This window comes from Solanum lycopersicum, chromosome 1, assembly GCF_036512215.1.
Source record: "Solanum lycopersicum chromosome 1, SLM_r2.1".
NCBI lineage: Eukaryota > Viridiplantae > Streptophyta > Magnoliopsida > Solanales > Solanaceae > Solanum > Solanum lycopersicum.
Window position 1 is genome coordinate 2895027 of NC_090800.1, and position 22648 is coordinate 2917674.

The following is a 22648-nucleotide window of genomic DNA, read 5'->3' on the forward strand; positions in this document are numbered from 1 at the left end:
TAATGGAATAAATTGCACATTTGTTAGAGATATATATATATATATAAAATAAGGGGCAAAAAAGGGAAAAAATAGATGAAAAGATGAGTTTTGAATAGTGATGTTTAACATTAACTGAGTTATACTAAATCTGTAATTTATTTATTTTACTTTTGACCAAATGACATTTTAAATTTTTTTATTAATAATGTTTCATATTAGGAGAGTCTGCAATAATTACATTTTGAAATTTTTTCCAAAAATGGCTAATTTTAATTAATTTGATATTATCTACTTTTCACACATTCAAACTAGTAGATAATACTCTCTTCAAAAAGTTGGTGAAATACAATCAAATTCAGGACTATTTAATTTAATATATTTTCATTAATTCTTATTTTGACCAAATGGATTCAAATATTCTCACAAAGTCAAATTAATTTAATACTCAATTTGAACAGTGAGGTTTACTATAAATTTAAGTTGACCAGTATTATTAATTTACTTTCAAAAAAAAAAAAAAAAGAAGACATTAGTAATTAAAGTTTTAAAATTCTATTCTACCTAATAAAAAATGGATTTTTGAATTAAATAAATAAATTAAGAAACTAATAAATCAATTTTTCATTATTTCGTATTTATATGTTTCTTTTATATCATTGAGTTATTCTCATGAACAACCAAGTTAGATATTCTACGCGGAGAAAAAAAATAGGACAGTCTAAATATTTTCTTTATCTCAATTTATGTAATATTTTTTATTTTTTACTCAGTCTTAAAAAATGATATTTTTGTCTATTTAGTAGTAAATATAACGTTATAAAACTTTGGGATGATGTACAAGTACCCCCTCAATCTATGCCCGAAATCTCAGAGACACACTTATACTATACTAAGGTCCTATTATCCCCCTGAACTTATTTTATTAATCATTTTCTATCCTTTTTCGGCCTACGTGGCACTATCTTGTCGGCCGAATACTGATTGACTTTTTCTTTTCAAACTAGTGTCGCGTAGACCGAAAACGGGTAGAAAATTACTTATATAATAAGTTCAGGGGGTAATAGGACCTTTGTATAGTATAAGTGTGTCTCTGGGATTTCGGACATAGGTTGAAGGGGTACGTGTGCATTTTCCCTAAAACTTTTTATTTACCTTTAGTAATGGGATTTCGGATATTTAATGAGATGATTTATCGCTACAAAAATTTCTTTGACTTACATTAAACTAAAAGTTTCAATAGTCTTCCTTTTCTCTTTTGAAATTCGTGACCAATCAACGCCTACGCATAAATAGAGACAAACAAAGCATATATAACGAATATCATGTTAAAAAAACCACAGATAGTATATACAATGTAAATTATATGAAAAATACATTGTACTGAATAATAGAATAAAGTAAAAAAGTATAAGTTGAAATAGACGAAAGACTTCTTTGTTGAACAATAGATGATTAAATACTATTTGAAACTGTAAAATTGACCAACTAAATTTAACTAGGTAGGCAAAACGTGTAATGAATTATATCATGAGCAACATATAACATATTTATGTATTACATAATACTTTTTCATAAATGGTGTTCTTAATGTATATTCCACTTTGTTGTTTTGATTACAGATTTCAACCGTTCGAGTATTTTCATTTATCCACTTATAATTTTATAATTAATAAAACATTAATTAGCATAAATCACCAAAATACTATCCAAAAGTCAATCTCTAACACTTCTATGTCAATACATCAATTTAATTTTACATCTATGTGCAAAACTTTAATATAAGTGCATATCCTACACCTAAAAGGTCCATAATTGAACCACGATTATCAATACTTTTCATATTCCCTTTCAGTTTGAAATGGAGTTGCAAAAAGTGAAAAGCTCTTCACATTAAAAAGTATGCTGACATTAGGTAATATAAATTTAATAATAAAATAATATGATAATTTTGAATTAATTAAATATTTATACAACATTATAACTTGGTGTAAAGGGTGAAATGGTAATCTAACTTTAGGTAATGTCTTATCTTTTTATGAATTTATTTTAGTTAGGGCTGTTTTGGGCTTAGTCATGTTTGTATGTTTTCCTTTTTTTTATATATCAAATGGGCTTTGCCCATCGGTTTTAACCACAAAAAAAATAACAAGTTTCTTGATCATTTTCTTTTTTTTTTAGGGGGGGGGGTTGTGTGGGTGGGTGGGAACAGGTCGAGATGCGACATCGATCACATCGGGTGGGGCCATTCTCCCAGAGCAGAGCTTGAAGCAAGAGTCAGAACATTAGGCGGGGTTCAACTATGAATTTCTTTTGGTTAGTATAACTTGATTTTCAACTAAAAAACCAATTTTTTTCTTTCGATCTTTGAAGTGATTTTTGAATTATTTTACTGCCAATTTCAAATCTTATCAATATGGATATCATTGAACTACTTTCATTTTTGATAGCTGAGGATCATTTCAGTGATTGTGTAGTGGACGAAGTGCTCTTATTGGATTGTTCAATGAAGTATCGACACTGAGGTAGGTTTTGGCTATCCCTCTCTTAGATTGAGATGAATAATTAACATGTTCTTAGGAAGTCAACCGTGAAATTAGTATCATTAGTCTTAGAAGTTGATAAATGTGTTGTGATGCATTCATCCTCATGCAACATATCATTGGTCGTGAAAATATGAGAAAATTGAGAAACACTATCTTTTTAAAAAGAAAATGTGACACCTTATTTATATCCTCAACCACGAGCTAAATGACAAGTTGATGAGATATTGAAATATCGTTGCTAGAGCCACCAACGTTCAAAATCTACAGGTTAGGTATAAATTCTGATTATGGTGTTTCAATATTGGGAGGAATGCTTCGCTTTTACTATACTCATTATCAATGGCAGATGGACAGATCTTGTAAGTTGTGGATAATGAAAGATTACGATGTAAAGGAACCTTGCACTGAGAATTTTACTCTAAAAGAGACTCGTTTTCATTCAATCGTACCAAAATAAAGGTCTGAGGATGGTAAATTACTACTTTGCTGCAAATTGGATGGTTATTCTGTATTTGGGACATCCAAAGGACCATTTGGATTATGGCCTCAAATTGATATGCGTCAAGACGGTGTGGTTTAAACAAGAAGCTTGATTTCTCCAAAATCACTTCTTTCGCGTTTGATTAATCATTTACGATCAAGAACATCAAATATGTCATCGATCAATTTCTTTTTCTAACGTCATTTTCTTTAAGTTTTGGTTTTATATTTAGTAAATACTAGACTTCATGAAGTTGTAATAGGGCCACTACTTGATACCCTATACACTTTTTAGACATGTTTGAAAATTGTGTTGCACTGTTCAATTCTGCTCGATTTTTTTAATCTCTCTTGATTTATTTTCTCTTTAATGTCATTTTATTTTATATGATTTTGACTTTTAATTTAGAAAATGTGGACAATTTACAATACCACTACTTTATAATCACAAAATACCTATTAATTTATGAAGAACAATAATGACAAGTTAAAATTAGAATGGATTAGGCTTTAAGTAAAAGTGGGGCACACATCTTATAGTAAATACAAATGCAATATTGGTGCTTTAAATTTAGAGGGGCACACATCTTAAAATACAAATGTCTCATTTAAATTTTTCGAAAAGTAAAATGTTTTTGTTCCATATTTGAAATATGCATTAATCGAACTCAGTAATTTATTGTGTAAAGTAAGATAAAATAATATGACTAAAATTTTGTATTTAAATTTCAACGAAGATAAAAAGCAACATTTTATTCAAATTAGTGTCACACGTATATTTTATATTATTTTTTTAATTTTATTTTTAAGCATTTTCAACTAAACATCATATATCTATCTTTATCAAATTTAGTTATATATATATATAAAGTCATATATGCTTTAAAAACTTGTGGGGGATTAGGTACATAGCTTTTGACAAATGTTATTTTTTTCTTGTGACAAATTTTTAATAGGGGATAAGAATCTAATATATATATATATATATATATATATATATATATATATATATATATATATATATATATAATATTACTTTTGAAGTTTTTTATTCTTTCTGTTGTTTGGATATTTATTTATGATTTTTGACACACTTCAATCGATCCTTTTAGATAAAACGGTTTGTTACATTGTATATAGTATTTTATCAAGTTTTATTTCTATTTTTTCGTTATTTCTTTATCTATACTATATTAAATTTTTTATTTCCTTAAGCTAAGGGTCGGCGAAAACATTTTACTTTACGCAAAATCAATTTTACTTTATAAATTAAAATAAGTTATTATTATAGCAAATTAAAATTCATCTCTCAATAAAAGTTTGAGACATTTTTTTTTACAAAAATATGCAAAATAGAAGTAAAAAATAAACCCTAGACTAGGTTAATCAATGATTGATAATTAATTTGTTGAGATAAACATAAGCTTATTTACACACCACTAAAATTAAAATGACAACTAACTAATTAAAATTCATTTCTAGAAGTTGTAAAATATTTTTAAAAAAATTATTTTTATGTGAAAAAAAAAGTTTTTTTTTTTTTGTTTTTTTTTTTCAAAAGTAGAGATTAGAAATTAGAAAAAGGCTATAGAAAGAAGCCAAAGACAAAGAAAGGGGAAATTGCAGGAGAGAAAACTTTTCTCTTTTCTCTCTGCAAAACAAAACAAAAAAAAAAGCTTTAATTCTCTCCTGTCAATGGCGGATTTTGTTTCATATATTCATAAAACCTTCCTATCATTTTCCTTTTATTTCTTTTTCTCTAGTTTTTAGTCTTTTTTCTCTTCTTTTTTACCCCTTTTTTGGTCTATAATTGGAAAAAAATCAACAATTTTCAGGTGGGGTTCTTTTTTTTTTGTCATATTTTTTTTTTACTTTCTGCTGCATTTTATTGTTATTGAGGTTTATAATGATGTGGGGTTGCTTTATTTTTACTCTTTAATTTGTTTTTATTTTTTCCAAAATTGTTGGAGATCTTTTGTATGAATCTGTGCTTATTGTTTTCTTGGAATTATTGAATAATTTGATTGTATAGCTTGGATTTGATTGTTGTAATGTTTAAAGATTCAATCTTTTTTGGTTTTTGTCTGATTTTTCAGGGTGTAAACAGCCGGTGCGGGTAAGTTTTTTTTCATTTTTCAGGTGGATTTGCTGCATTTGAGTGTTCTTTAAGCTTTCATTGCTTGTGTATTTCCTTAATTTGTTACCCCTTTTAAAAAAAGTTAATCTTTTACTGGAATGAAAAGTATTTGATTTTCACAGAATCTGAATAATTTCCAGGATTCTTGGAGATTTTGTATTCTTGGGAATTTTGAATTAACAGCTAGGATTTTGTTGTTGTATGAACAGTAGTATCATATATATTATTGACTTATCAAGGATTGTGTGTAAAAAAAATGGAGAAAAAGTACTTAGTTGTCTAAAGAATCAATTTTTTTTTCAGGAGTTGGTTGATCTTATAAAGTATCATGGGTAATTGCTGTGTAAAACCGGGTAAATCTGCCGAAAAAAAGAATAAAAAGAACAACAGCAAACCTAACCCTTTTTCAATTGATTATGGGGGGACTAAACATGCCTCTGGGAGTGGAAACAAGCTAGTTGTATTAAAAGAACCAACAGGGCAAAATATACATGATAAGTATGATTTGGGGCGTGAGCTCGGAAGAGGAGAATTTGGGGTTACTTATCTATGTACTGACTTGGAAGGAGGAGAAAAATATGCTTGCAAATCGATATCTAAAAAGAAGCTAAGGACTGCAGTGGATATTGATGATGTTAGGAGAGAGGTTGAGATCATGAAACATTTGCCTGTGCATCCGAATATTGTGACCTTGAAGGATACTTATGAGGATGATAATGCAGTGCACATTGTGATGGAATTGTGTGAGGGTGGGGAGTTGTTTGATCGAATCGTTGCTAGAGGCCACTATACAGAGAGAGCAGCTGCTGGAATTTTGAAGACTGTCGTGGAAGTCGTTCAGGTATAGTTTTTATCAGCTTCTTAGTTCTCAGTTACCTACTGCTTTTATTACCTTTTGCTTAGGTTATCTTATTATATCCATTATTTTCAGCATAGCTTCTTCATTACTGTATTTCCTTTTCATATTGTTTTTATATATGTCTTACTTAGGCTGAGGGTCCATTGGAAATAGCCTCTCTACCTTCACAAGGTAGGAGTAAGGCTGCGTACACACTACCCTTCCCACACCCCACTTGTGGGACTATACTAAGTATGTTGTTGTTTTAGTTCACAATTGATGCTTTTTGGTTTTTATGTAGTAACTTCTGGTGTTTCTTTTACTGAGTTCTTCAAAGCTTTTGTATGGGTTTTATATCATGACGGATGTATCCTGTATTGTTGTTTCGGGTTTTTATTAAAGAAGTCTGGCAATTTCAAGTTAAAAAGAAAATCATATCTTAAAAGAGAAGCCTAATCTTGAGCAGATAGCAATTTCAGGGTGAAATGTGAATATTCTTGGTGAAGTTGCATATGAACATATGAACTGGCTAACCATTATTCAATTCATTTCTAGTGTTGATCTTTGCAATCAATGGTTTCATTCTAGTGTACGTTCATGCTGTAGCATTTACCTTGATATCCTCATGGAATTTCCTTTACCGCCAAAATTATAATGAGAAGTGGTTATCTTTTTTAATAATGGTAAAGTATGAGAAGAGGTTTTCTTATGTTCTCAGTCTTTGCTAGTTCTATTTCTTTACTCGTTTTACTTAACTTTTTTAGTTTCTTGTGAACTGTAGTATTGCTCTATATCTTCTCACTCAAATTCATGTTCTAAATCTTAACCATTCTAGTGATATAAATGAAGTTAATTGGTGATATAGGATATCCCCCTCCAAAATCTAACAATCTTTCAACTCATCATAGTCTTGGGCAGATAGCTAGTTAGAACCGTAACAAATATTTAGGAAAGTAGATCATTCGAAATAGTTATCCTTGTGAAATATTATTCTTTATCTTCATTATTGACCATTGGTTTTCAAACTCTAGTACTCTTAAGTGGAAGACTCACTTCTTGTTTCTGTGGAGTATTAGCTATAGCGGCCTACAACAGAATTTGATTGTTGCACTCAAAGTTAAACAGAGTTCTACAGTTTAGGGAAATGATAATGGAATTTAAATTTAGTTTGTATACTGAAGTAAATATGGTTGACACTATCAGAAACAAGTGCTTTTTACTTCAAATATTGATCTTTATCCTCATTGCGAACCATTGATGTCCAAACTGTTTTAGATGGAAGAGCAATTTGTTGTTCATTTGAGTGGAATAGTCACCAACAACAGCTAATTAACTACGTATAGCTTAGAGAGATGCGAACCAATGGTAAATTTAAGTTGTCTCCTGAAGTAGTTACTGATTGTTCATGATAAAGGTCATTAAAGTTGAATTCTCTATTTAGTCAGCGTCCTTTTCTGCATCGACTATATAGTGGCCTGAATGACATTACAAAATATTTATGAGTTGGTAGGAATCTTTTTTTCATATGTGAATCATGAATGTGTTCACAAATGATCAATCAGAGAGTGATTATTGTATTATGTGGTGTTGATAACTTTTGAACTTTTCTTCATTTGGTTTGTGTTTAACTGTTATCTGAAAGGCTTGGTTGGTGGTACTAAAGCTATTGGATTAGCAGAAAACTTTATACATGTTTATGGTCATGTTTCGCTCTCCAGTCTCCGTTTTTATTTGTCAAAGGTCAGTTCATATATTTCCAATGGTTTTGCAGATGTGTCACAGGCAAGGGGTAATGCATCGTGATCTCAAACCTGAGAATTTTCTTTTTGGTAACAAGAAAGAAACAGCTCCACTGAAGGCTATTGACTTTGGGTTGTCTGTTTTCTTTAAACCTGGTAATGGAATTGGAAAAGAAACAGTGAGTTTAAGACTTTTATCATGCTAAACAAAGGTTTAACATTTTGATTATTTTAACAGGGGAACGCTTTAATGAGATAGTGGGAAGTCCTTATTACATGGCTCCTGAGGTCCTAAAGCGCAATTATGGACCAGAGGTCGATGTCTGGAGTGCTGGAGTTATACTTTACATTCTTCTATGCGGTGTTCCACCTTTCTGGGCAGGTCTGCTTATTTTATTTCTTCGTTTTTTATAACCATGGAACGAACCTCAATGCAGATATTTTCATGTGCAATTTTTGGAACTTGATAATTGATTAACTAAGATTGTGAATATGAAGTAGAACTTGATTCATGTTAGAATATGTCGTTGAAATATTAGATGATGAGGCAAGTGAGGTGAAAGACTGTCCCTGCTTTAATCAATGTAGATCATGTTCAATTATTTTGGTTTCTCTTAATGGTTCTTATGGGTTGGACTTTGCTAAATAACTTGCATAAATATGTTAACATATTCTTGATACTTCCCTTAAGTTCCTCTGAATATTTGCAGAGACTGAACAAGGAGTAGCCCAAGCGATTATTCGTTCTGTGATTGATTTCAAGAGGGATCCATGGCCTAAAGTTTCTGATAATGCAAAGGATCTTGTAAAGAAAATGCTTGATCCAGATCCAACTCGACGGCTCACAGCTCATCAAGTTCTTGGTAATGTTTGTGGAATATTGAGATATTGTACTTTATTCATTCGTTGTTTTACTCTCTCTCTCTCTCTCTATCTATCTATCTCTGATAAGTATTTTTTTCCGGGGCTTTGACTCTTGTGGTGCAGAGCATCCCTGGTTACATAATATAAAGAAAGCACCAAACGTCTCATTGGGTGAGACTGTTAAAGCAAGACTCAAGCAGTTTTCAGTAATGAACAAGCTCAAGAAAAAAGCTCTGACGGTAAGCACACACTTAGTCTGCAATCATATTTATAAGCTCTGGTTTCTTCACTGTCCACTAAAGATGAATTCATATGCTTTTCCTCATAGATCGAAATGAAGGAGAGAAGGTTGTGTCTTAATTATTTACTGCACTGCCTTGTGCTATTTAATAAAAACTTAATTCTCATCGTAAAAAATGAGAGGCGGTTCTCAAAATTTTGATCAAGTTTCGTTTTTTTATCTTGATATATGTACTTTCTTGTATTCCAAACAGGTTATAGCTGAGTTTTTGTCTGCGGAGGAAGTCGCTGGAATGAAGGAAGCATTTGAAATGATGGATACCGGAAAGAAGGGCAAGATAAACCTGAATGAACTTAAAGATGGCTTGCAGAAGCTTGGCCATCAAATCCCTGATGCTGATCTTCATATTCTCATGGAAGCGGTAAGCGGTCTCATGCCCTGCTTCTTGGCTCGATCAGATTTCTTATAGCTCTACCGGGGGTAACATAATATTTGAAAGTTAGCTGCTAAACTTTTCTGCCTCAAAGAGAAAACAGGTGCCTGAGATGATATGGCCATGTCTTACGTAGAACTGTAAATTACATCAATGGACATTATTTTAAAATGACCGAAAACTACATGGAATCCATGTGAACTTAGTAAAGAAAATATTCAATGGAAGTAAAGGATACCAAGTAGTTGGATTAAGGCTAGATTGTTGGTGGTACACTGACATTAGTGTCTCAATGTTTACTAAGAGTCTCAGTTTGATTAGAGATTTGCACGTAGATGCAGGGATAACCGTGAGATTAAGAAAATTTTAAGAAATTCACGGAGATGAAAAAGATCTGTAATACTCATATAGCTTAGGGCCAAGCCCAACTAGTTTGGGATCAAATCGTAGTTGTTGTTGATAAGAATTTAGCATTAGACTTTTGTCTGTCACCCTACTGTCAAAAAATTGATTGATTACAAAATATATTTTGTCAATATAAGTTGTAACATTTTTCTACCATTTCAATGTAGAAAAAAGGAAAATCTGTAGCAAAATTAGCTTGACATTTCGCTTGTCTTAGCATCCCTGGTTCAATGCTTATTATTATCCAGAAAGGAAAAAAAAACATTTCTCTTGATCCTTTTGCATCTTCGACCTGAAGGATGCTTATCTTTTTTATTATTTTATTTCCTTGAACTTTTGTTTTATGTTTTTCTTATTCTGTATCGGTTTTACAGGCTGACGTTGATGGAGATGGAAGTTTAAATTATCCAGAGTTTGTTGCTGTATCTATTCATCTTAGAAAGATGGCCAATGATGAACACCTGCACAAAGCATTTTCATTTTTCGACAAAAATCAGAGTGGTTTCATAGAAATCGAAGAGCTTCGTAGTGCTTTGAGGGATGAAGACGACAGCAACAGCGAGGAAGTCACCAATGCCATTATGCATGACGTTGATACAGACAAGGTCAGTATGTCCATTTATGTGCACGTACACCATTTAGTAACTTTTCGTTCTTTGGTTCATACTTCATAGTGCAAATATTATGCATCGATGCTAATGTTTACATCTTAATGAGTTCTCATTTTGAAGTTCCCTTCTGAACCCTCGTTTGAGTTTAGAGCTCAAATACTCCACCTAGTTGTGACTTATTGTATCTCTAAAGTCCGTCATGTTATATAAACGTATTATACTTTGATGGCATGCACACTTTCTAGCACATATGTGTTGCTAACGAAACTCTAGTGCTGTGACAAATGAAATACATGTATACATTGATGGCATCTGTTCTTCCCATCACATATGTACTACCGGTCATTACTCTCTAGTGCTGTGACATTATGCTCTCCCTGTTCGCTTCATGATTTACACGGTTGGTTAACCTGCTGCTCGTTACATGTCTGCTACAGAATTCAAGTTTTGTTAGCTGTTTTCCATCTCATCTCTAACAACATCCCCACTCATTTGTATTAGCTTCTTATCTGGAGTTTTGTGAGCTCAGTCTTGTATCGTCTTGTGTCAAAACGTGTGCAGGATGGTCGGATTAGTTATGAGGAATTTGCTGCGATGATGAAGGCTGGTACGGACTGGAGAAAAGCATCGAGACAGTATTCTCGTGAACGTTTTAACAGTCTAAGCTTAAAGTTGATGAGGGAAGGCTCATTACAAGTTGAAAACAAAGTCTAGATCATCAAAATCCAGAAGAAAGAAATGTTAAAAAGAGGAGAAAAATATATTTTTTTTTCTTTAATACATATATATCTTCTTTTTTTTTTTTTCCTTTTTATCATTGAGCATGAAATTTTTTATTTTATTTTTTCCACTCTAAGCTCCATATAGGCATATCCTTGGACTGTATGTGTAAATCTAACAAACTAGGTTTATTTTACTTGTAAATATATGGAATCAGAGATCATGAAAAAAAATATTATACTTTCTTCTTAGACATTATTTTAGTTGTTTTCACTAGGGGTGGGCGGGCTTTCGGGTCGTTCAGATTGGATATGAAAATTTTGGTTGGAATTGTCCGTTGAAGAAATTACAATCCGATTTCAATTTAAATATGATCGGATCGGATTGCATTTTTTGATTTAGGTTTCAACTTTTGAGTCTTTAATAGTTTGCTCCTTAGAATAAGGCCACTTTGTTCGTCATGTCATTTGATTTTACATCGGACCTAATCACATATTTTTAAGGTAAAACTACAATATATTTCTTAAAAGTTTATAATTACAGAAATCTCTCAAACGGAGACATTAATGAAGGGTCTATGGATACATTAATGACCAAAAAATTAAAGCGCTGATACATTAAAAATAGGGTCGGAACATTCGCTAATACATTTAAAAGAAGGTCAGATACATCAATAGAGGGTTGGATACATTAATTGAGGATTCGGATACATTAATAGCCAAAAAATCAAAGCGCCGGTACATTAAAAAGAGGGTTGGATACATGCGTTGATACATTAAAAAGAAGTCGGCGGATACATTAATAGAGGGTCGGATATATTAATGACATTTTTTACGCAAGAGAAAAATGAGGGATTTTGGAAATTTGTGAAACTTACAGGGGATAATGGTAATAAGTAAAACAAAATATGAGATTTCTGTAATTACTTTTTTTAAAAAAAATTGTAATTTTATGAATTATTGAATTGAAGACCTGAGATTGGTATTTATATTGAATCTGAAGTTAACAACAAGATTTTCTCTATACGTAAGATTCATACTCGAAATTTCTGATTAAAGAGCTAAGAAAATATAATTCTTTGGTAGCTTTAATAATCTTTAAAAGATTAAGTCAACTTCTAATTAATTTTATTTCTTCTATATTTCATTATTGAGCTACTTATTCATATAATTGATTTTATGAATTTTAAGTCTTTTTTTTTTTGTTTTTATTGGTAACTACCTACTCCAACAACTTTGTTGACAGATGAAAAGAGTTGTTTTCTTCCATTTCAAATATATTTTATTTTCTTTCACTATTATTAGCTCTTCTTAATGTAAAAATTATATAAAAAAATCATATATTTTACAATGTATTTTTTTCTATCATATTAAAATGTGAAAAATGTAATTTATAGTATTTTTCGTATAATTTTTAATATCTATTTTTTTTAAAAAAATATCAAATTAATGTAATCTAATTTTACTTTTGAAAATTTATTAAATTGACTTTTAAAAAACGCAACACAACAATTAAAAATGATTCGATGATAACAGAATCGAAAGGATGAATTCGTAAAGTATGTTAGACCAAAGCGGATAATATTTTGTCTTTCCTCTTACATGTACATTACTTCGGCTATAATCATATTCTTTAAAAATGTTGTTATATACATATATCGAATTTTTAAAAATACACTAAAAAAATTTGATACACACCTATCGATATTTTCAAAGAGTTCAAATAACATTGATAATAATAATTAGTACTTCAAATAACTTGGATATTCTTTCATCAAGAAAAAATTGCAATATCAATCCATTACATATATCCACAATAAAAACTTAGTCCTAATTTCTCATATCATCACTCACTCAATTTACTCAAAACGTTACGTGATCATTTGAGAAATCAAACTCGAAATATCTGGTACATTCTACATTCCTCTACCTAACAAAAAGAAACAACAAAAACTTACAAAATTATGCATTCAATTTCTCTTCTTTCCAACATCTATTTACCTTCTCAATAAATTCTTCAACTTTTCTTGTTAGCTCATCATCTTCTTCTTCTTCTTCCTCATCATCCCTCCTCTCATCGTCGTCGTCGTCGTCGTCGTTGTGGTTGTTGTCAATGTCCCTTGCAACCATTTTTATACTTGTGGTTGCTTCAATTGTATGTGTTAAACCATTGTTCTTGTTCAAAATAGAACAATTATTTTTCACAATATTACTCTTGGAAAGTGGAACAATTTTGTTGTCACTAATTTTTGAGCTACTATTATTATTAATTAGTAAAATAACAATGATCAAATTGCAAAAAATGAATGCAACAAAAGAATTAATGGAATTTTCTTGATTGAATAACTCAAATGTTGAACTCAACATGATTGTAGAAAACACAAAAAAATATATAGGATAACTAATAAAATCATAATTGTGATGGATTAGGATTTTAAGCCCCCTTTTTAAAGGCTAATTTCATTGACTTTTAAAAAAAAGTCATGTGCCAACTAAGCTTTTTTTTTTTAAACACATTTTTGATAATTTTGATGGTGAGGTGTGGTGTGAAAGCTAAGTTTATGACTTTTTTTTATATTTTAATTTTGTCAAAAAAGTTAATGTTGTTATTTTTTATTAAATATTTATCGAATTCTGTTTGTGAAATTTTACGAATAAATAATCTAGAGGAAGTTAGGGGATTCATCTGAACCTTCTCGACGATAAATTATAATGTGTATATAAAAAAAAAATTATTTATATATATAAATGTAAATTTAACTTATGTTTTCAAAAATTCATCACAATGATTATCTTACCTAATTATTTTAATAAAGAAAACAATTTTAAATGAGCATTGACATGTATTCACGTTGTGTTCGTATAAATCATGATTAATGTTAGTTAAGAGTTCTACCATCCATAAAAGTTTCAATTCTTTAATGATAAATTGATAATTAATTATACCCACATTGCTATAATTATTTCTTGAATCTTCTAACAATTATTGCTTCTTTTGTTTTTTATTTATCAACTTAAGCATTTTTCCATTATAATGCCAACAACTACAATTTTTAGGACTTAAAATCCAATAAGAAAGAAAAGAAATACTCCATTTGTCTCAATTTATGTAACAAATTTTAAGAATCGTAGAATTTAAATATATGTAAATTTTAAGTTTCTTGAAATGAAATTTATATATTTAGATCATTTACGTAAAAATACTCATGGTTCATGATAATTGGCAATTCAAAATATTTAACAGATATTAAAAATCAAGAATTTGGAAAAACTCGTTTATTTTTTGAAATCTGAATATTACTATACATAAATTGAGATGAAGAGAGTAATAAAGGGCGGCTTACAAAATTGTCAATCAGAGTTATATATAACAACTAATTTATTTTTTTTCATCTAAACTATAGTACAAAGTTTCTTGTTTGACATACAATTATTTTGACTTTGATAAAATATTCCTAATTTTTCTGCCCTCCAACCCTCATTAATCTTCTCAATAAAATCTTCAATCCTTTTTCTCAATTCATCCTCTTTTTCCTCATTATTTTCTTCAAAATTTTCCTTTTTTGTTTTTGCTAAATATATTTTTGTGTCATTTGTATCATGAGCACTTGTTTCTTCTACATTCTCGCCCTTGAAATTCGTGTCTTGATAAAGAGATTGTGTTGATGGTAATCGAGCAGCGTCGTTATATGCTTCACTTTTATTGTCTTGGTTTACCTCCTTGAGTACTTTTTTGGTCGATATAAAAATTGTATGCATTTCTTTTGATGTGGCACGTGTATCCATTTTTGTATCAATTTCTATATTTTCACTCTTGGAATTCGTCTCTCGATAATGAGACGAGTTAAAATCAGCAGTCTCGTGATATTGACAACTAGCATCAACGTAGTATGCTTCACTTTTTTTGTCTTGATTTATATCTCGGGGTATTTCTATGATCGGCGTATCGCTCGATATCGAAAATGTTTGCATTTCTTGTGATGTGACACATGTGTCCATTTTTCTAACTTGATAATCAAGATCATTCATACCTTTATAAAATTGTGTAGCCTTGGGATTGCCTTGTGCTTGTTTTCTCTTGGACATGTCATGATCAAGAATATTGTTGGTGTTATCATCTTGTGAACTAGATTGGAAGCCACTAAGTAGGATAATTGCTATGATAAAATTGCACAAACAAAATATAATGTGAGAATTAGAAGAAGCAATAAATATCAACTCAAATGTGGAGCTTAACATTATTGAAAATGATATTTCGAGTTTGAGCCTTGAGAATGGATGACTTTTTGACAAGAAGTGTTTTACACTTTGGTGGATAATTTCGATATAAATTTGAATTAGTTAATCTAGTAAATCTCGAATACCTGAAGACTGAACCAAAAAAAAAAAAAAAACTAAAACAAATAAGTTGCAAGAAGATATTGATAGGCTTGAGAAGATATTTAGGTGTTGATTTTAAGTAGAATGTGATGAAGTGAGGCTATTTAAAGGTTTGTTTTGATTCTCAAAATGTGCCAAAGAAGCTTTTGGACCAATATTTTTAGAAATAAAGTTAATGATATTTTAGTGTTATTTATGTAAAGCTTCCCTAGGAAGTAGTACTAAATTTGGGACAATTTTGAATAATTTATGTGTGTCTACACTATCTTCAAAGATTGTCCATGTGGGCATTCTTAAATTATTAGGGTGTGGTTGATAGGATGAAAAAATAATTTTTTTAAATAAAAATACAAGTAGAATTATAATTTATTTATTTATTGGGATAAAAAAAATATTATTTTAAAATATTTGTATAATTTAGATAGAAATTATGGGGTTCGAGGTAGGGGTAAAGCTTGTGTAGAGTGTACGGATTTTTGTAATTTCAATTGTTTTATTTATTATTTTAGAGTCTGGTATTTCTGTTGAGGTGTAATTTTTATTTAATATTTTTTTAATATCTGTGCAATTTTTCGTACTATATGTTTTAGATTTCGATCAAACTTTACTGGTGTTTAAGATTATAAAGTTCTGTTAAATCTAACCGAACAAATTCCATAAATATTTGATGGAGATTATAATTTTTAAATTCTGGTATTTTTTCTAAAGAATAAAAAATGCTCAATGCATATTTAAGTTCCTCAAATATAAGAGACTATTATTTTTTACATAAACAACTACTTGGGGTATAACTTTTGTCTGTTGGACTATATCATATAGAATTTCAAAAGCTTGAATTTTATATTATTATATGAATTTGAGATATGTATTACAAAGATTTTCACTTATTTCATTTTTTTCAATATTAGCTTGCTTATAAATATTGATGTCAAGAAGTTTATTGGCCTAAAAACTTGTCATATGATTGGCTACCAATAAAGAAATAAAACAATTCAAAATATGAATTAATTAAGTTAGGTCAAGAATTCTACCTTCCATAGAAGTTCAATTATTGAATGATACATGACATGGCCCAAAAAAATAAAGTTAATGATAAATTGATAATCAATTATACCCATCATTCTTATAGAAGAAAAAAAAAATCCTTTTTAACACTTTGTTTAGATCATTGTTACTAATTGTTTCATAATGTATTGTATTGTATTATACTCTATTGTATTGTATTGTATGGTAGATATAACGTTTAGCTAAATTGTATTGTTTGTTGTTGTTTAGTAACATTCTAATTGTTTGGTTTGATTGTATCGTACTGTATTGTAATTTATAAATTTACTTAAATATTCTTAATTATTCTAGGATAGAAGGTTTGACTAGGTTTAAATAATTAAGGCAAAGGGTAAAATAGTATTTTCAAATATTATGTAAAAATATAATTGAAAAAAGAAATTAAGTAACAATAGGAACACACCAAACTGGTTGTTCCATAAAATATGGATTTTCATTATTACGAAATAACGAAATTTAACATTACAGTACAATACACTTTAAGTAACAATCAATACAAACATTGTAGGTATAATAACGATACAATACAATACAATGGATAACAATGATCCAAACATAGTGTAAGTTTCTAAAATAAAATTTACACACTTAAAGTCAAAAATGACTGACCATACAAAATATTTAAATTATATAATAATTATTTGTTTTTTAAAATTCAAATAATGTCACGTAAATTAAGACTGAAAATATAATAAAGTGTTCCTTACAAAATTGCCAATCACAATTGAATAACAACTATTTTATCTTCTAATTTCTAGTGCAAATTAGCAATTATAAAGTTCATTGACTTTGATAACATGTTCCTAATTTTTCTGCCCTCCAACCCTTATTGATTTTCTCAATAAAATCTTCAATTCTTTTCCTTAATTCATCATCTTCTTTCTCATCACTTTTCTCAAAATTGTTGTCATATGTCTTTTTTCTTGGTTTTGCCAAATTTATTTTCGTATCAATTGTAATATTAACACTCGCTTCTTCTATATTTTCAAACTCGAAACTCGTGTCTTGATGAAGAGATTGTTTATCAATATCAGTCTCGTGATGTTGAAAATGAGTAGCATTATCGTATGCTTCATTTTTGTTGTCTTGATTTACCTCCTTGAGTACTTCTATGGTCGATATGTCATTCAATATCGAAAATGTATGTATCTCTTCTGATGTGACATGTGTGTCCATTTTTCTATCAATTGTACCACTAGCAATTGCTCCATCTACATTCTCAAACTTAAAACTCGTCTCTTGATGATGAGACTGTTTAGAATAAATAGACTCGTGATATTGAACACAAGCGATATTGTCGTATGCTTCATTTTTATTGATTTGATTTATATCCACGAGTACTTCTATGGTTGATGTGTCATTCATACCTTTGTGAAAATTTGTAGCCTTGGGATTGCCTTGTACTTCTTTTCTCTTGGACATGTCATGATCAAGAATATTGGTAGTGTTATCTTGTGAACTAGATTGAAAGCCACTTACAAGGAGAATAGCTATTATAAAATTGCAAAAACAAAATATAATGTGGGAATTGGAGGAAGCCATAAAGATCATCTCAAATGTGGAAGTCAACATATTTGAAAATGATATCTCGAGTTCGTGCCTACAGAACAAATAACTTTTTCGCTAGGAGTTTTTTATCCCTCGATTGACGGACCAAGCTTAATACAAATTTAGATTAGTCAATCTAGTGAATCTCGAATATCAGAAGACTAAGTTGCAAGAAGATATTATTATTGATAGAAATGAGAAGATGTTTAGGTGTTCAATTTATGTAGAATGTGATGAAGTGAGGCTTATTTAAAGGTTTGTTTTGACTCTTAAATTGTGTCAAAGAAGCTTTTTAGATAATGATATTTACTGTGTTAACTTTTGAAAAGCTTCCCTTAGAAGGACTATAAAAATGTATGATAATTTTTTAATAATAATTTATTTGTGTCTACACTCTACATTACCCCTCCATCCCCTATTAAAGAAAAGGTATACAAGTGGGACATTTTTAAATTATTAATGTGTGTTGTATGTTTTAATTGATGAGCACTTTTGTGAATATGTGGGAACAAAAAAAGTAATTCAAATTATGGGTCGAAAGTGTCAGATAAGACCATTTTATTATATGTTTACGTGTTCAATTGAAATATATGATAGTTTAAATATTTAAATAAAATTATCTGATAAATTTATGTAATTAATGATAGTTAATATTTTAAAAGATTAGTCAATTATAAAAAATTTATTTAGTAAAATCATTAAATTTAATTATAAATCAATAAAATCACTTTATTAATGCCTTTATATTAATAAAATTACGTATTTAAAATTATCATTATTTTTTTTTTAACATAACAAGATAAATTATTATGCCATAAGAGCTTCCAATTAGAGTGCTTAAAACCTCTCCCTACAGTAAAGTCATTAAATTTTGTTTTATATTAATAAATTCACTGTATATCTTTATATTAATAAAATTACTCAATTAAAATTATCATTAGATTTTTTTTACGTAACAAAATAAATTAATATTAATATTATGCCACAAGACCTTCTAATTGGAGTATTTTAACACTTCTTCCATGTTAGGATGAGTATATAGTTGACTTTCTATAACAAAAAACGAGTTTATTGATCATATTCAAAAACCTACATGTGGCAATCTTGTTAAATTCTTCACTTTTTACTTCGTGAGATCGTTTAAAATATCATTGATATTTCATCTTCAAAAATTTATTGATTTAAAAAATTTGTTAATCTTAATTGATCCGTTGTCAATGGTATCCCACAATTGGCTTAATCTTAGTTACCTTACTTATTCAACTAAAAAAAAAAAAAAAAAGATCATTGAGATGGATTCATGTTGTGATATCATAATTAAGAGAGTCAATTTTTGAAAATTTGTCAAAATGAACTTTACATATTTGAAAAATACAATAAAACTTGTCAAAAAGTAATAACAATTTACGATTTAAAATAGTTAAAAAAAAACATATAAAAATCGTAATTAAAAAGTTTGACTTTTTTTTAAATTCTAATGATCTCACGAAAATTGAGAGAGTGGATAATAAAGAGGTCCTAATTACAAAATTGGCAATCATAGTTATATATCATCTATTTTTTCCTTTCTAGATTCTAGTACAAGTTACTGAATTATAAACTAATTGACTTTTGATAACATGTTCCCAATTTTTCTGCCCTCCAACCCTTGTTGATTTTCTCAATAAAATCTTCAATTCTTTTCCTTAATTCATCATCTTCTTTCCCATCACTTCTCTCAAAATTGTAGTCATTTGTCTCTTTTCTTGTTTTTGCTAGATACATTTTTGTGTCAATTGTAATATTAGCATTCGTCTCTTCTGTATTTTCACACTTGAAATTCGTGTCTTGATGAAGAGATTGTTCACAATTGGCAGACTCATGATGTTGAAAATGAGCAGCATCGTCGTATGCTTCATTTTTATTGTCATGATTTACCTCCTTGAGTACTTCTGTTGTCGATATGTCACTTGATGCCGAAAATGTATGCATCTCTTTTGATGTGACATGTGTGTCCATTTCTCTATCACTCACATCTTCTACATTTTCACACTTGAAATTAGCAGATTCGTGATACTTAGAACGAACATCAACATTGTATGCTTCACTTCTGTTGTCTTGATTTATATCTCGGAGTACTTTTATGGTCGATGTGTTACTCGATATCAAAAATATTTGCATTTCTTGTGATGTAACACATGTGTCCATTTCTCTAACTTGATAATCAAGATCATTCTTATATTTTTGAAATTGTGTAGCTTTGGAACTCCCTTGTGCTTGTTTTCTCTTGGACATGTCATGACCAAGAACATTGGTAGTGTTATCATCTTGTGAACTAGATTGGAAGCCACTTACTAGGAGAATAACTATGATAAAATTGCAAAAACAAAATATAATATGAGAATTTGAAGAAACCATAAATATCATCTCAAATGTGGAACTCAACATAGTTGAAAACGATATATCCCAAACTCGAATCGTATGAAATGAATAACTATTCAATAAAAAATATTTTAATCGATGAATCTCGAATACCAGAAAATCTCGAAAAAACAAAAAAAAAAAGTTGCAAGAAGATATATTGAGAGAATATTTGAGGGTATTCAATTTAAGTAGAATGTGTGATGAAGTGAGGTTATTTATAGGTTTGTTTTAATTCTTATATTGTGCTAAAGAAGCTTTTAAACCATTAATTTAGATTATTATAATTATTGTGTTTTTACTTTTGAGAAGCTTCCCTAGGAAGGACTATAAAAAAATGTGGAATATTTTTTTTTTAATTATTTATGTGTGTCTACACTCTTATTACCCCATCCATCCCTAATTTATTTTTAAAAAAAATTCATGTGGGACATTTTTTGAATTATTAATGTGTTTACATTATAACTCGTCTGACCCGTTTATTTAAAAAATAATAATTTTTATTTAGTAATAGAAATTGTCCATTACATAGATATTGAGTCAATCATTTAAGTATATGTCATGATTTTAAATTGTAAAATCACATGCATGTTCAAATTAATGAGCACTTTGTGAGCATGTGAAAAAAAAAATTAAACTGATTTAGAAGTGTTAAATAGAAAGTTTTTTCAATATATTTATGTGTTGAATTAAAATATATAATAATTTAAATATTTAAATAAAATGATCAGATAAATTTAAGAGGTTATCGATTATTTAACCAAAATTTACATATGGTTCGTTTCTTTTTCTCAAGGACCTACATGTAGTAGTTGGTCGAGTATATATTATTGACTTTATTGTAACCAAAAACGAGTATAATTGAAGAACGTGTGTAGAAAACTAACCAAAAAAAATAATTCTAATTTAAAACTAAATATTATTATTTTAAAAAAAAATTATGGTAGGGGGTGGGAGGTTGGGGGAGGGGAGATATTGCTTTGGACCAACGGGTCACACGACAGGTACACTCATGTCACGGTCGATGCATCCAGACCTTGCCTGAGTTGTTGGCCTATGTCGCTAGCTAGATGTGTGCATGTCGCGTCAGATGCGTGCAGGCCTTGGCTAATGTTGTCTGCTATTGGCCGATGTTGTCAAACTATGAACTTGAAGGCGTTACTTCATTTGTCTCAATATATGTGATTAATTGTGATTTCAAAAGTTAATCAAGTTTTGTTTGACCAATTTTCTTTTATATACTCGTAATATTTAAATTATTAATTATTATCAACAATATTTTGACATAATTTTAAATACATAAATTTTATTTTTTAAAAAAACTTTAGGCTTATAAATTTAAATTTCGCGGTAAAAATTTCAAAACTTAACTTTTAAAATTCTAACTATATCATATAAATTAAAATAGAAGGAGTATAATATAGACACATTATTTAAAAAGGTACTCTCTCTCTATCTCTCTCTCAATCTATAGGTCATTGCTCAAATTTCGAGAGTCAAACAACTTAATTTTGATCGTGAGCTCAGACATAAAATCTTTTAAGTTTTTGAAATAATATTTACATATCTTAAAGTTATATAATGTTACTAGTCCCTCCATTTCAAAATGAATGATCTAGTTTGACTTGGAACGGAGTTTAAGAAAAGAAAGAAGACTTTTTAATCTTATGGTTCAAAATTAAAAAGTTATGTCAAATGTACCATAATACTCTTTAATCTTGTGATCTTAAACAAGTCATGTGGAAAATTAACCAAAAAAAGAAAGAAATCGTTTTTTTTGAAACAGACTAAAAAGAAAATAGGATCATTCTCTTTTAAATGAAGGAATATAAGTTACAGTAATTAATCACTTAAGATATTTTAAAAAATATTACAATAAAATAAAATTATATTTAAATTTTAAAATTCGAAAAGTTGCTACATAAATTGAGACGGAACTTCATGTGTTCACTCTGATCAATACTCAATTACCAAGTCAACTCACTGTTAGCTTTCCCTCCACACCTTATGCCTAAAAACTTCTTGGGCACATTTTTCAAAAAAAAAAAAACTTTAAATAGCCTCACTTCATCCCAATTTCTCAACATTGGTAAATCTTTGATCTTTCAAAGTCTTTTATACATTAAATCTTCGTCACTAATTCATCACTAAATTGTTTAAAATTAGATTATTTTAGTCGTTTATTGACTAAATTTTATCCATCGCTAAATCTAATTTTTTTTTTTTAAAAGTAGTGAAAAACCATTTTCTTACTTGAAAAGAG

The 22648-nt window shown here is 29.2% G+C and overlaps 1 protein-coding gene and 1 long non-coding RNA gene across 3 annotated transcripts; both read left to right on the forward strand.

Annotated features, from left to right (window-relative positions):
* The first annotated feature begins 2138 nt into the window (after window positions 1–2138).
* On the forward strand, window positions 2139–3350 carry LOC112940697 (uncharacterized). Its single transcript, XR_003244976.2, has 3 exons — window positions 2139–2295; window positions 2430–2504; window positions 2872–3350. It is a non-coding gene; the product is annotated as an uncharacterized lncRNA (long non-coding RNA).
* A 1241-nt stretch (window positions 3351–4591) lies between these two features.
* LOC101265949 (calcium-dependent protein kinase 8) lies at window positions 4592–11246 on the forward strand. 2 transcript variants are annotated; one of them, XM_004228472.5, is made up of 9 exons: window positions 4592–4840; window positions 5446–5983; window positions 7752–7875; window positions 7958–8101; window positions 8430–8582; window positions 8707–8822; window positions 9078–9245; window positions 10037–10267; window positions 10835–11246. In XM_004228472.5, the coding sequence occupies exons 2-9, from the start codon at window positions 5471–5473 to the stop codon at window positions 10985–10987; spliced, it is 1602 nt and encodes a 533-aa protein (XP_004228520.2). In that variant the 5' UTR covers window positions 4592–4840; window positions 5446–5470; the 3' UTR covers window positions 10988–11246. The 2 variants fall into 2 exon arrangements, with proteins under 2 accessions (XP_004228520.2, XP_010315159.2); XM_010316857.4 differs by having other exon boundaries at window positions 4612–5121.
* Window positions 11247–22648: the final 11402 nt, after the last annotated feature.

Bases quoted from the DNA above. Each gene is read 5' to 3' on its own strand.
- LOC101265949 (XM_004228472.5), top strand. From the start codon at position 5,471: ATGGGTAATTGCTGTGTAAAACCGGGTAAATCTGCCGAAAAAAAGAAT. The intron at 7,876-7,957 runs GTAATGGAATTG...TTATTTTAACAG, and splicing joins GTCTGTTTTCTTTAAACCTG to GGGAACGCTTTAATGAGATA. The intron at 8,102-8,429 runs GTCTGCTTATTT...GAATATTTGCAG, and splicing joins TGTTCCACCTTTCTGGGCAG to AGACTGAACAAGGAGTAGCC.